Genomic DNA, 16,273 nt, shown 5'->3' with positions numbered 1-16,273 from the left:
AGTTCAGTTGCTGCGTCATATCCGTTCTTTTTTCTAACGTTTAAGCGTGTGGTTTAATAAGGCTGTAGAAGGTATGTGCACCGATAGGGTAAGTGTACTCTGCTTTTCTACAAAGACCCACTGTGTTGCGCTTAAAATATCACGTTCGGGGTTTACGAAAGTGGAGAGGGAACATACAAGAAACAACTGCCCATTCAACCAATATCAAATAACGAATGAGCATTTTGGTTTTAATCTAGAAATATGACATTCAAAACCAAAACAAAAACAAAAACAAAAAAAAAAACGGTAAAAGTACAGACATATTGAGGTATATATACAAGTATATGTAACTGGTGCTATCAAAATATAAAGCCTATTAATCATAATGTTTTAAATTTAAGTGTGAAATAGTTCAGGTTACAACATGGGATAGAGTTGGTATTACCTTGATTAAGTGACTTGTCAGACCATTACCTGATGAAATAACTTGGGTAGTTTACTGAACTATCGAAAAAGATGTGTTCATGTTTTTCCACCATTTCTTATATACACTTAAACAGCATTCAAATTAGGTTAGGAATTGTGAGGCCCTCAAGGGGATTGATTTCACGAACCACCTCTGTGATGGACCTCTCGATGCTCGCCAGTAACTGAACGTAGTTAGTCTGAAGTGCAAAAAAAAGAGCTGTTGGACAAATGTGAATAAACCTTGATGAGAAGATTTAAACATTATGTTGCTCCACATATGATAAGGAGATTTAAACATTCTGTTACTCCACATGTGTTTAAATCTATGCCTAATAGAAAGTTGAAATCTCCTTGTCAATTGGTCAATCAACTACATAAGGCAGGTTGCCAAAACTAAATTTCTTTGTCAATTGGTCAGTCAACTGCATAAGACAAGTTACCAGGATTAAATTTTCCTGACAATTGGTCAGGATATTTTCATTAAATAAAGAGACGACCAACTCTTTCCCCTGAAGTTAACTATTTTACTTGCTGTAACAAAAGGACAAACATGAAACCTCAAATAAAACAAGGTCATAAATAATAGTGACTGTATACAATACAGATGTTCATGGTTTGTCAGTTGATAAAATTAAATGTAACTCATGTTCTTTGTTGTGTTTGTCTGTTTTCCATGTTTGGTCTTTGTCCCTGGATTACATCCTTTTGATTCCCGCGAGAATCTTGGTACCCTTGATTACTCTTGCAGTAATGCAGACTAGGTCAATTCACAATTTACTTAGTCATTGCTTTTATGTTGCATATAGGGGTTAGAGTGATGGATAGTCAAAAGTTTTTTGTCACGTAAATGACGTATTTGTATAATTTGCATATGTATTCTAATTGGTCAAGATTCACTAAATATTTGTTTGATTCTGGTTTTACGTCCTAAGGCAGATATTTCATGCATTTTAGGACGACAGCGTTTCACTAAAGGAAAAGATCCTGCTTTTAAATAGATCTAGTCGTTTTAGTAATGTGCCAGTTCATAATTATTAAACTCAAGACACACTCTGACTTCAAGCCAACTATCCGTCACTAAATCGTCAATGATTCGTACTTGTTGGAAAAACAAAGACTTTAATTTGTAAGTCTTTGGTATTACCCAACCGATTGTCGAACGCACCACCTCACAAACAGTTATAGAATAGTTGCATTATTTACCATTCGTTTGGCGTATGATTTAAAGATTTATTTGTAAGATTTGAAGGTACAATGTATCAATTATTTATATCACTCTATAAAGAAACTGATTAAACAAGACATGACAACAAGAATAAGAAGATTATCGTGATAAAATTTGCTGTAATAATTTTTTTAATAGACCTTAATCAAATAGTTGCCCCTTAAACTATATATAACGTCTACTGGTAGGCATGGTAACTATATATAAAATACAAAACTAAAAACGACTACAAAAAGTAACAACGTAAATATCTAAAATAAAAATACTGTGCATGATATTTATGTCGTTAAATCATGTATGACTATCTATAATTATGATGGAAAAAATGTTGTACCTGAAAAAAAAAAGCGAATGTCACGATGTACACACTTAAACCGTCGTATTATTAAATTAATCATTACTTGTCTTTGTAAATATGTCTTTATCTATCAAGCCAATGTGTATCCATTTGACTTCGATTCATTGTGTCCGACCACGAGGTCGGGTATTATTTGACTGAGAGTTATGACCGAGTCATCATGTCGAGGGCGGTTTATCTGAAGACATGGTGTACTGTCCTTTTCGGGGGTAAACGAAGGGTTAATAGTTCCATTGTTAAATGTACTTTTGCTATTTGAATTGGAATCCTTTCTTGCTTTATGTGACATCGCATATATAAGGCGATCTGTAAAAATGGAATCGTCTTTGCGAATATAAGTGAAAGTCTTAAGACAACGTTTCAAATCGGAGGGCAGCTCCTCCTCTGGAATATGTTCCATTAACACAACAATCATGTGACGTTTACGTTCTATTATGCTTTGTTGGAACGCTTCGTGAAACTCATACATACAGTAATGGCTTTGTAGAAAGTGCTTTGATAGTATGATCACTGTGTGCCTACTTGATTCAACGCTGTCAATTACATTGTCAAAAATAGTTTTCCCGGGGATAAAATCCCGATGATGGAGACAAAACCTGAACTGGTGAAAGTTATCTGAACTTGTCGATGATTCTAAATCTTTGAATGTTTTAGAAACCCATTCTTCGTCGTGGTTGCTGTAGGAAACAAAAGCGTCATATTTCTTGTTGTCTGTAATGTCTGCTGGTTGGCATGGTAAAATGATATGAAATCTTGTGTATGTAAGAATAAAAATTTCTTTTCTGAACTTGGTTAATACTATGATAATAATAATCAATATCACAATAAACCCGCTTAATATTATGATAGGAACAACCGATGAAGCCTCAAAAATAGGACATAATAAATCAGATTCGTCGATTTCTATGAGTTGCTTTCCTTTTAAATCATTTGGCGTCGCGCAGGTCATTTCTCTGATGTAATCATACCGTTGAAGTCCCATCGCTTCCCATTTCTCGTCGTCTTTTATTATTTCTAAAGCACCTTGCATCCGTCTTGAGCAAACACAGTTGATAGGGTTTTTGTGTATATCAACAAATACATTAGGAATACTTGCAATAAGTTCTAAATCAGCAGGGCTCAATACTGTTATACTATTGTTCGTTAAATTTATAGTCATTCTATAATTTTCCCATACATTTGCTGTGGGGTCTAAATCGATTGCAGATATAAAGTTATTAGATAAATCCAATGTCTCGAGTTTGGGGAAGAACCTCCACCATGTTTTGAATTCTTTAGCGATGTCTGTCATTCCTGTGTTCGACAAGTTAAATGTTTGAAGTTTTGGGAAGGAAGAAAGTTCAGTCTGAATTGATAAGAAATATCTAGATTTAGTTTTACTTAGGCTCTGGTCCATTAGTTCAAGATTACCAAACTTGCATCTGTGGTCAATTGCTCGCGTGTTTGCTATCATATTATTTCCAGAAGATAACACCTCATCTTCAGTTACATCCATACCTTCAAATATATATGTTATATTTTTTAAAACAAGCCGTTTTAATGTTGTGTCGCTCCCACAGTTGTATTCTTCAGTAATATTCATAAAGTCGGACATAATTGACAAAACATCCGTGATCCTAGTCAACACAATTGAGTTTTTAATTTCCAAAACTTCCAGGTAATCCGGAATTTTGTCGATCATTTTGTTCCCATAATCTAAGAAAAATCCCCCAACAGTGCATTCTTGAACTGTAACGTGTTTAATGTTTCTGGCTTTGACTGGCCATCGTAAACCTATTTCAGCATCTTCCAAACATCTGATATCAAATAAATAGTCGAAATGTGATAATTCTATCCATCTGCGTATTTTGTCAAAATCCCAAAACTTTGAATGATTTGTGTCAATAATACAATCAAAATGGTATGTCTTAGTAGTTTCGACCAATATTTTACACGAATCGTTTAGGTTTGGGGGCAATAAACTGTTTCCATCCACAACAAAAGTTTCTGTTGTTTGTTCCAACGTTTCATTTTTCAGAAGTTCCAACAAAAGCGAAGGGTCAAACTCAGGCAATACATCAGTGTCCGAATTCTGTTGCGCGTGTACAATATTGAATATGCACAAAACAAAAGAAAGAAACAGAATCTCACCTTTAGTCGTCATTTTCTACTGTCTATTTCGGGACAAAGTTATGCTAGTAATAATTTGTAATACTAATGAAAACACAAATTACTATTATTCACAAGAAAATGAAATTTTCAAATATGATTCATTCCATAAATCAAAATTAATTTCACGTTCACTTATTCTTGAATATATTTGTTTATCTCCATTGAAGTATAGATCCCGTAAAATCTGGAAGTGAACCATGATATTCCAAGAGCGAGGTTTCAATATCTAAAACAATATAAAAACTATAACGTCGGCAGTGTTAAAATACATTCACATTCTTTCTCCTTAGATATGGCGACTGTTTACAAAATAGGAGACAATTATTTTCTTGTGTCGTCACGTATTAAATGTTTTACCGTATTTTGGTCTTTTGAGTGACAATGTTGTAATACACAATCTTGCCTCAGGTGATATATGTCATGTATCATGTTCTAAAATGTACTATGACAAATGATTGTCTTACGTGGGATTACAAATCAGGTTTTTAGTTTTCCCTGTTTGAAAGTAAAAGTCGGAAAAACATTCAAACGGATACAATATATTTAATCCAAAGCCAGAATTAAGAAGAGATCATTTCAATCAATCTGTACTTATGTTTTGGAATTAAAAGAATTCTTCTATTAAACGAAATAACAAAGTTTTGAAATATAAACGTTGTTTAGGGCACAAAATAATACATACAAAGAAACAAAAGTAAATAAGCAACATGGACTCCACTAAGAACATGGACCAGGTGCGCCGGTAGGGACTATTACATGTATTTGATTGGTAGGTAAACATATTTTTTATTCCCGAATTCCATCTAAATGGAATCAATTGTTTAAAGTGCTTTTAATGTGGAAATTCAGGTTATGAACATACTTAAAACATGATTTTATTGTACTTTTGGTTTAGATGGAATATGAATGTACCGGCTTCATTTAACAAACTAACATGGAAAACTTGTCGAATAACGGACTTTTGGGTCTCTGAACTTAATGATTGATAGCAATGCCTCAGGTTTATGTTCAAGACATGTTGTTGCATTTTTAACACGATTAGGTCGAATGTCGTTAACTGTTAACACTAAAAAATGGTTAACCATGATAATGTTTTTGTACATATGTTTATATTTAACTTCGTCATCTTTTTGTTATTAAACACCGACCGATGCATCTGAACGTTTATTTTCTGTTGAAAACGTACATGTTATTTAGATTTTTAGAGTGGAATTCATGCTAAGCTATTGCGATCTTACGACCACCTTATGGGCTAAGCACGGATTGCAACAGAAAATTAAGAAGATGAAAGCAAAGCTTTTTGTCCAAATACGAAGTAAAAATATTTTTTTAAAAATTGAAAATAAAACGAAAAAGTATTTTTTTTACATTGCTGGCGACTAATTCTTTTTCTCATCAATATTTGGAAACAACTTTAAAAAAAAAATAATGCCCCCCTTTCCGAAAATTTAATGGTTGCCGCCGTCCATGTACACTTTAAGGTGTGATTTGTGACACATACTTTGCACACGTGATACTAATATTCCAAAAGGGATAAAACATCTAATTTGAAAGTCAAATATAGGTTTTGATAATATATAAGACTTAACTATCCACAAAAGGTACGGAATTATTTGCTACATGAAAAGGAAAGAAGCTAACAAATGAAATATGAAAAGTGTCTATTTCATCTTATAAAATGAAAAATATGTATCTTGCTCTTGAACTACTTATTCAGTAATTCGTTTGAAATATTTACATTTGTACATAATTAGTTTTCCCCTCATAAAATATTCTTATGTTAAGAGAAGACATCAAGCATGCAGCTTTTTGCTATTTATCAAACGATGAAAATAACATTAACACAGTGAGGGTGTTTAAATTTTAATAAATACTACAACTGTTCTTTTTGGGCAACTAAAATGCATTTGGCAGTGTATCAATTGTCTCTGCAAAAAATACCGACGCGTCAGCACTTTGATAATTCAAATACATCAAAATTCTAAAACATGAGCTGCACGTGAACACAGGAAACAAAGAAGATCTACATATACATGAAGCAAACAGAATAAAAAACGTCATATGTTACAACCTTAATACATATGGCATGATTTTTACAAGCATACATATATTGACTTTCGTCATCTATTAACTGTATGTTAAAAAGAGTACAATGAATATCAAGCATTGTCAAGGATTAGTAAACCATTGCTAGCCTTTTTATTTGTGGTTTGAAATTCGTTCATATGACACTGCTACTTCTTACGAAGAAAGATAACTCCATTTATTATCTTATGCAGATAGAAATATGTATCTTGCTTTTTAGTACATTTTCTGTCATTTGCTGGGAGTATTCATGTTTATTCTTAATTTCTTTTTTTTATGCCATAGCTTGCCGTAACCAGTTTTTTTTTCGTTATGCCAGAGCTTGTCGTAACTAGTTTTTTCCGTCATGCCAGAGCTTGTCGTAACTAGTTTTTTCGTTATGCCAGAGCTTGCCGAAATTACAAAGACTTTTTGTATCGCTAGACTTCTTACAATTAGGATTCTGGAACAGGGCTATGTTGCTACAGGATTAAAGTCATCACTACAGAAATTTTATGGTCGTCATCATGAACTCGAGGATCGTTACCGTGTATCCATCTGCACCATGAAAACTGATTTATTCAACGGGTCATAATTTTCCTTTCCTCGTTTGTCTACCCCGGACTTGACTTTTTATGGGCAACTCGGCGGGTGTTTCTAGAAAAGCAGAGGACGCTTACCCTACCGGTGCACCTGGTCCATGCTCCCAGTTTTTAGTGGCGTCCGAGTTGCTCATTTGCTTTTGTTACTTTGTATGTATGATTTTAGTTGCTGTATTTCTTTGTTGTGTATGTCTGTTTTCCATGTCTGGTCTTTGTCCCTGGATTACATTCTTTTGATTACCGATATAACCTTGGTTCCCTTGATTACTCTTTCAAACGAAATGGTGGGTTAAATCTTGGTTTTTCAGCGCGATAAACCTCCCTCTTCCATTGCGGCCTGATTATACCAGTGGTGATTAAAAAGAATTTGCATGCTATTGTCATAAATGGTAAATCAGGATTTATAAGGTTTTACGCGTATTCTTGCTGTATTCGAAACATCAAACCTTGAGAGAATTGAATTTCGTGGTTTGTTATTTCTTTTTTGCTTCTTCATTCTTATTCATTTCGTGTTTATCTATTCTTATTTTTTTTTCACTTTTGGTTGAAACGTTTTAACAACTGTTTAAATATTCTAAAGGATATGTAAGGTATAGAAAGAGTGACAGCCCGCTTTGACTGTTAGACGGTACCAAACTGTTATTTGTTTCTGTAAAGCATTGTATAGATAACATGTAGATATCTTATGGACATTTCATCTTGATCATCCCATAATAGACATTCAACCATGAACATCCGGACTTACATCTTCCCAAATACCAATTATGCGTGGTAACTTTTTTTAGTAGCTTTGTCTATCGGTGCACCTGGTCCATGTTCCCAGTTTTAGTGGAATCCGAGTTACTCATTAACTTTTTATACTTTGTATGTATTATTTTGGATATTTTGATATATTCCTTTGTTGTGTGTGCCTGTTTTCCGGTTCCGGCTTTTGTCCCTGGATTACATTTTTTTTATTTCCGCTAGAATCTAGGTTCCCTCGAATACTCTTAACAGTGGTTGAAGTAGCTTCATTATTTATTTTTAAAATGGTCGTGAAGGTTCATTTGAATAATTTAAAGTATACATACTATTTGTAAAAAAAAAACGAAACTGGTTTTGCAATGCATTCAAAATAATTTATTGGTATGGCCAGTCGAACAATATGGAAATAACTAAATTTTATAAAAACAACATATTGATCGAACAAGTATGTCTAGATAGAACGTTTACCAAAGTACGCATGCACAATGATATTGAATCCATCAGTTAATGACAGCTTCATCGACTATTGAATTTACTTATTGAATGAGGCCAGGATTTGCCTGCTCATTTGGACTTCCATCCATTTATTACAATGTACGTTTACCTATATCAAATGTATTTCTGTTATTTACAGTTTGTTGTACTATTTGCACTCGTTCGTTTTATTGCTTGTGCTTATGTTTATCCGATCTGAGGCCAGGATTTGCCTGCTCAGTGACCTTTCAAGTTTGGATTCATTTATTCACTTTCATGTAAATATAGCACATCTTATTGCCTTAACAGATAGGAGGTCAGGATTTGCCTGTTCCTTATATGATTTTAACATTATATGTACATTGTGCACGTATGTTATTGTTTTTCATGTGACATGGCATTAAAGCACATTGATAGATATGGTTGTATGTACATATAATTCCCTCCTGTTAACAAGTGGGTACATGTCTTGGGACAGATTTGATTGCTTAGTTGTAACTATGTTTAGTATGGGTGACAAAGTTGTCACCAGCCCTAGCTGATGGCTCATGTTTCATTTCCGACATAATATTTCTTGTACCATATATACATGTAGGTATCTGTTAAATTGTATGTACTGTTGGTCAGCATGTGGCTGCTTCAGTAAATGTACTATTTATTTATATTATTTGCCTCATCTCTGACAGTGACGCTCCAATTTAATGTACATATGTTACTTATTTTTACTGTTTGATTTTCGTCATTTAATAAATGACATTTATGGGATATTTTTTTTATTAATGTCCTTACCAAAAAAACTTAGTGGAGTAGCTTGCACAGTTGTTGTCCTCTTTTTCTCTAAAGGAATAACTTGGGAATTGGTGCAATGTAAAATAACATTTTATTGAAAATAAAATGATTTATGTGGCCAAATTCCCCCCTTTTTGACCTTCACTCTGTTATCTAATGTAGCCAATATCACCAGCTGCATTTAATTTATGCATACCAATGCAGATCATCCAATCAAATTAGCGCGATTGATCACATGTTCACTCTTTAAACTTGATCAAGAAAGCTTGTTGTGATTTTTTTAGTTGATTACCCACCCCCTCCCCTTACTACTTCCGATATCGTTTTCAATATTGGCTTTGGCCGTTTTTTTTTAGGCCATACCTTTTTTGTTGTAAGAAATTTTGTATACTTTTAAGGAGTGTCAACTGTATTATCAATTTTGTATTACTTGCCTCATCTGTGACAGTGACGCTCCAATTTAATGTACATATGTTACTTATTTTTACTGTTTGATTTTCGTCATTTGATAAATGACATTTATGGGATATTTTGTTTTATTTATGTCCTTACCAAAAAACTTAGTGGAGTAGCTTGCACAGTTGTTGTCCTCTTTTTCTCTGAAGGAAAAACTTGGGAATTGGTGCAATATAAACGACAGTTTCATCTACTACGTACATTTTAGTTTTATTTTGATGGACTAAAGAAAAAAAAGAATTACTACCCATGGTTGGTATCTAGTAGATAAGCTGCAACATTCTTCCCACGTTTAAACTGCTTAATTAAAACACTATGTAAAGATCAATATGCGTCATGGAATATTTCAATCAGAAGAGTTATCCTCTTTTATTTCACTTTCACCATCCCAACTAATAAAATCTCACTTCAGATTATCCCTACGTATGCCATGCGACACTGTGTTAAACCTTTTTCTTGTTATATTTATTCAATGTACTTTAAACTAGAAACAGCATTTGAAGTATTCGAATACACATATATTTTTATCATTTCGTTGGTAAATACATTTTAAGGAGACGACTTTATGAAAATAGCATCAAATTAAGCACGTATGGGTCTAAAAATGCTGTCTATAAATAGCCAATACTATCATAAAAAAACTCATGTTATAATACTACAGTTCATCAACACATTAATCAACAAATCATTTTATATTGTTGCAATTTATATTTTTAATTTAATAACTGTTCACAGTAATTTAAATAATGGCTTTCTAATTAATAAACAGTATTCTCGTTGACGGTAAAGATTAAGACGGGTTGGACTATCTTTACTAATGACTTTTAGAATGAGTATTAATACCGCAATTAAAAAAGTCAAAGCTTTAAACTGCCGAACAAAAAACTCTAAATTTGTTTAAATATACAATGTACATGTAGAATCGTGACAGTGACTAGAAATAATTATTAACATCAATATGTGCAACTATTTTGCTGTGCCTGTGTATAATGTTGTTTTAGGACCATTTGCAGTCTGTCCTGTAGCGTAAGGGTTTCCCCATCGTTCATTGAAGACCAATTGACGTTGATCGAGGACATTATTGTATCGGTAGTATGTATGATTGCAATGGGTTACTTCGATTTATATTTTATCTAATAAGCCAATTTGATTTTATTCGACTAAGATTCTTTCCATTAAGTGACGTTTACGTCCGATAATGCTTTGCTTGAATGTTTCGTGAAACACATTGCATTGTAGAAAGTGCATTGACAGTGTGCACACGTTGGGTCAACTTGATTCAGTGCTATCAATAATGTTGTCAAAAAAAGTATAATCCCGATGATGGAGACAAACCTGAACTGTAATCTGAACTTGTCGAAAATTATAAATCTTTGAATGTTTCATAAACTTATTTTTCGTCGTAGCTGCTATAGGAAACAAAAGCATCATATTTCTTTCAGTGTATAACTTCTGTTGGTTGGCATGGTAACATGGCGTGGAATCTAGTGTACGTAAGAATACAAATTTCCAACTTGAATTTGGTTAATACTACGATAATTACAATCAATATTACTATAAAACCGTTTAATATTATATAAGGGACAATAGATGAAGCCTCGAAAATAGGGCACAGTAAGTCCGATTCGTTGATTTCTATGAGTTGCTTCCCTTCAAAAGCATAAGGCGTTGTGCACGTCATTTCTCTAATGTAATCGTACCGATGAGGCCCCATCGCCTTCCATTTCTTGTCGTTTTTTTATAATTTCTAGGACATCTCGCATCTGTCTTGAGCAAATACAGTTGATAGGATTGTTCTTGATGTCAACAAAAACATTAGGAATTCTGGCTAGAAGTTCTAAATCAACAGAACTTAAAGCTGTAATAGTATTGTTCGTTAGATTTATTGCCATTCTATCATTCTGCCACAGATTTGTAGTGGGGTCTAGATCGATTGAGGATATAAAGTTATTAGATAAATCCAATGTCTCGAGTTTGGCGATGTCTGTCATTCCTGTGTTCGACAAGTTAAATGTTTGTAGTTTTGGAAAAGACGAAATTTCAGTCTGAATAGATAAGAAATATCTAGATTTAGTTTTCCTGACACTGTGATCCATAAGTTCAAGATTGTTAAACTTGCATCGGTGGCCAATTTCTTTTATGTTTGTTATCATATTATTTTCAGAAGACAACATCTCATTTTCTTTAGCATTCATATTTTAAAATTTATATGTTATATTTTTTAAAACAAGCCTTTTTAATGTAGTGTCGCTCCCACAGTTGTATTCTTCAGTAATTTTCATAAAGTCGGACATAATTGACAAAACATTGGGGATCCTAATCAACACAATTACTTCCAAGTAATCCGGAATTTCGTCGAAAATTTTGTTCCCATAATCTAAGAAAAATCCACCAACAGTGCATTGTTGAACTGTAACGTGTTTAATGTTTCTAGCCTTGACTGGCCATCGTAAACCTATTTCAGCATCTTCCAAACATATGATATCAAATAAAAAGTTGAAATGTGATAATTCTATCCATCTGCGTATTTTGTCAAAATTCCAAAACTTTGAATGATTGGCGTCCATCACACAGTCAAAGTGGTACGTGCTATTGGTCTGAATCAGTAATTCACACGACTTAATTGTTCAGATTTGGGGGTAATACACTGTTATCTTTCAAAATGAAGGTCTCACTTGTTTGTGCCATTACTTGATTTTGAAAGAATGTGAACAAATCGGAGACAAAAAGACTTCTGTTCGAGCTCAGATGCGCGTGTGCATTTTGAAATATACGCACTCCGAAAATAAGCAACACGATAAAATAAATAAGTGCCATTTTGAATTTTATCTTCGTCTAGCAAATACGAATATAATTCACTGTTAAATAATCATGCAAAAACTACAACGATACAAATTGACCAATGCAAATTAACAACGTTCACGATTTTTTAAATAAAGCGGAAGAGTTGAAAAATATGAAATAAAAAAGTGTTAAGATAGTCCACATACACTTCCGATGAACAATTTTGTTTAAAACAAAATATTAACATAAAAACCAGGAAAAGTCGACAAGTATAAGAAGCAGCTCACGAGAGCGACGTTATTAAATAAATCCTCAACAGTTCTAAAATTAAAACAACAGCTTTAACAATATTAAAAGATTTCAACATTTTACCCCTTATATATGTTGACTGCTTAATACAAGTTTGTAGAAACATTTTTAATTGTGGTTCTTCATATATACTAAATTGTTCACCTTGTATGTCATGTAAAGCAAAAACACTTAAAGTAACTTACTATGTATCATAATCAGGTCGAAAAGTGTATACATAGAAAAAAGAACGGGTATGGTGAAACGCATCAAATGCACCACAAAATAACCTAAAGACAAAATAGTATATACCGGTACTTTCAAAGAAGGTCTTCTTCAACAAATGTAAAAACACGCATTAGTAAGCTCATAAAGTCTCGACGACAAAAGTAATAAAATCCACTGTAACAGAACGTTGCTCGTCTGGAGTCATGCACCGAACGTAGTTTGGGAAGAACTTGCCGGATTGTGCACCCTACAGTCCTGTAGTCAATGGCGGATTTAACGAGGGAGCTAAAGGGGCTTTAGCACCCTCCCCCTACACACACACACACACCCTGCATCTATTAAAAATAATTATCATCACTATAAAACTTAGCTGCAAGTGTCATATTACTAAGGTATATCTTGTACAACTGTGGGTGAAACCATTTAATACCCAGCATGCAATATGTACCAGTTGATTTATTCGCGTCATATGTTACATCCCCTATTATTTGGAAAACAGAAGGACGTGTTTCAATAAGTTTTTTTGTAAAGGATTATTGAAAAACTAACGGCACTATATAGCGACTCATAAGTTATGTAACTTAATATCAGCAGAATTATCATGTATATAAAATGACAATAGCTTGGACCAGAATGTGAACTGGAAAATGAAGCACCGCTTTTACATCAAGCCTATTAATTTCTACGAAACCCAAGACTTATGGTTCAACTAGACGCTCTGAGTTTTGACGTCGGCGCGTACTTGATTTGCATAGTTTAATTCACAAGATCAGTTCCATCTCCTAACTATATAAGTTGCCCCTTTAAAATATCCTTTCGGGTCTGGCATGCACGGACATCGTGTTTTAAATTAAGCAGTTGAAGATTCAGAAGGGGCGGAGATGACGTTCTCACCCCGTTTTATTGGAAAAATGGATATTTTAGCACAAAATCTTGATTTTCCATATAGCTAGTTCACCCAAAAAAAAAACCTTAACATCGCTCCACTCGGCAATTACTTTTAGGCTCCGTGACCTGAATTATTTGCTCTCCCCTTGTTGAAAGGTAAAAAAAGTTCAGAAAAAAATCTTAAATTTGGTCATCTCCCCTAGCTGACCAAGGTTTGGGTTCGCCACTGTGTAGTTTATGAGTAAGCCTGTCAGAAATATTAACCCAGTAGTTCGTAATAGAAATTGTCTGCTTGTCCATCTAATGGAGTTGCGTAGTTGGTGCTTCTGAACATTTAACTTTTAAATGCAATGAGATTCTGAAAAAAAAAATGTGGAAAATTACCAACTTTTAAGCATATTTTTAAAACTCTAACATTTTGAAATTCAACCTAATTCACAATGTTTTCTAAACTTATGAGAAGTTCAATATATTGTATGTATAAAATTAGTGTCGACTAAGGGATTTTCCCTCCTAAAAAGTTAAGTAATTTATAAGCAAATCTTGTGTTAGGTAGTCCCAGATTCAAACCCGGATTTTCCTTGTCATGAGAAGAATGATAAAGTAGTTATAAAAAATCATAAAATAAGTAAAAAGATGGTATAGTTTAAACTTACCTGAATATTTAGGCGTATGGATTACCCGGGATAGTCCGTGTGTCGCTGTAATTTATGATCAAGGTCTGTGTCAGGTCAGAAATGTGAAACTGGCACATAGCAATCTCGTGAATTTGAATCAGTTCCATGCAAGTGTCGATATTATTTTTCAAAGACAGGTATTTATAACCATGGTACACCACTGGAATTGCAGGGATAGATTAAAATTAACCTACTGCATATAGAGCTTTTCTATATCATTTTAGATCATTTGCAGTATCCTTTGCAAAAAAAAATGGCTTGTGTAGCTTCGTTGATTGTTTTTTTTTATGTTTGTCTTTTTGGTTTTTTTTTGTTTTTTGTTGTTTTGTTTTTGTTTGTTTGTTTTGTTTTGTTTTTGTTTTTGTTTGTTTTTTTTTTGTTTGCTTTGTTTTTTGTTGTTTTTTTTTTGACAATTTGGGTATTTTAGTATCTACCCTTGGTGCATTTGCATTAATTTAATCTAGATTTTTCGGTGATGCATCAGGTACGAAGCGGTCTTACATCTTGTCAGATATAACAATTTATAACTTCATACAATGTAGGTGCACTTATTATTCTTTGCTATATATGTGCATTATTGTGGAAATCAGAATTATGATTTGCAACCTTTTTTATTTTACCATCCAATAATTAAGAAAACTATCGTTACAGGGTTACTGATATTCATAAAAACATAATTTTTGTACTCTGAAACAGGTTGGGAGATACTCTCGGGAAGAAGAAACCGTAGAAAACTGCATTTATTTTATAACATCGTCAATAAAAATGCAGACAACTATCTCAATTACCTTGTACCCCTTGATGTTCGAAGTTTAACTTCGTATCCCTTGCGAAACGGCAAGGATTTAATACATCCATTTTGTAGGCTGTCTTTAACATCCTAATCATATATTCATTTTGTAATTAAAGCATGGAACAAAGTCAACCCATCCGTTCGCGATCTAGGCTCTCTTTCAAAATTCAAGGCAGCACTAAAAAATAAATCTTCAAAAACAACTGCGCGCTCATATTATTCTTATGACCCACGACAACTTAACATAATACTCTCGCAACTCCGTTGTTCGGCTTCGTTTCTTAATGGAGATCTTGCTAAAACTAATATGGTTTTCTAGTTCAGCGTGTAATTGTGGTACTAAAACGGAGGATGTAAATCATCTCTTCATGTAGGTCCTTTTTACAATGTTATCCGAAATGACCTTATTCATTAACTGAATCGGCGACCCACAGAAATAGAAAGTAGTATTCTCTTAAGAGGGCATCTAGATCTTATAAACGAAATGAATGTAGCAATCACAGAAGAAGTGCGAACATTTATCAAGAAATCGAAGCGTTTCCTCGTCGTTAAAAATACTTGGAGGCGTCGGGTCCACATGCAAACTATATGTATTTATTTAGTCTCTGTTTTGTTATTTCATTCACTTAATTGGTATTAGTTGTGTTTTTTTTATTTTTTTATTTTTATTTTTTTTTTTCATGTCATTACGGTATAGCCTTGTATAGTATGCTTTGTGTTATGTTGTAAAAAATGTTATTCGTGGGAGAAGACTTCAAAAGTTTGACTAACTTGTGTCCTATCCCATTTGTTCTAGTTGAGCAAATAAAATTGTTATAAACTATATGTCATTGCCATATATGTTACCAAAACCATGTATAAATTATTTACTCTATTGATCAAACTGATACTGTTCACTGGTGAAAGATCTAAACTGTCAATGTCTGTTTATTATATAATATTCGCTATTGTATTTTGCAGTGTGTACTTTTATTTAAAATTGTAATTGTATTGGCTTTGTCCCTCGAGGGCCCTAATTTGGTCTAATGAATATTGTATTCTATTCTGTTCTTCAATTCGCTCCTATGATTATTCATTTACAAATATGCTCAAATAAAATTGCTCTGGGAGAATCAATTTAGTTTTTTCAAACACCTTAAATTTCCTCATCTCAAAATGAAATGGTGACATGTCCACTAATTGAAGAATTAGCTTTATTATCTATCAATATTCTAACATATCTTTCTTTTTTTCATATTTTATTTATAAGTCGGTTGTCTTCCTATTTCAAATTTTATTCGTTCGGTATTAAACCAAATCAGA

At 33.3% G+C, this 16,273-nt stretch overlaps 1 protein-coding gene and 1 pseudogene across 1 annotated transcript; both read right to left on the bottom strand.

The window, feature by feature from the left end:
- Window positions 1–1,783: 1,783 nt before the first annotated feature.
- On the bottom strand, window positions 1,784–4,522 carry LOC148618063 (uncharacterized). Its single transcript, XM_088585915.1, has one exon. The coding sequence runs from the start codon at window positions 4,174–4,176 to the stop codon at window positions 2,104–2,106; it is 2,073 nt and encodes a 690-aa protein (XP_088442041.1). The 5' UTR covers window positions 4,177–4,522; the 3' UTR covers window positions 1,784–2,103.
- Window positions 4,523–10,232: 5,710 nt separating this feature from the next.
- On the bottom strand, window positions 10,233–11,562 carry LOC148618062 (uncharacterized; annotated as a pseudogene).
- Between the last annotated feature and the right edge of the window lie 4,711 nt (window positions 11,563–16,273).

Source organism: Perna viridis, chromosome 5, assembly GCF_037379345.1.
Source record: "Perna viridis isolate PV_CMFRI_1.1 ecotype Kerala chromosome 5, ASM3737934v1, whole genome shotgun sequence".
NCBI classification, from domain to species: domain Eukaryota; kingdom Metazoa; phylum Mollusca; class Bivalvia; order Mytilida; family Mytilidae; genus Perna; species Perna viridis.
This window is presented reverse-complemented; position numbering and strand designations above follow the sequence as displayed.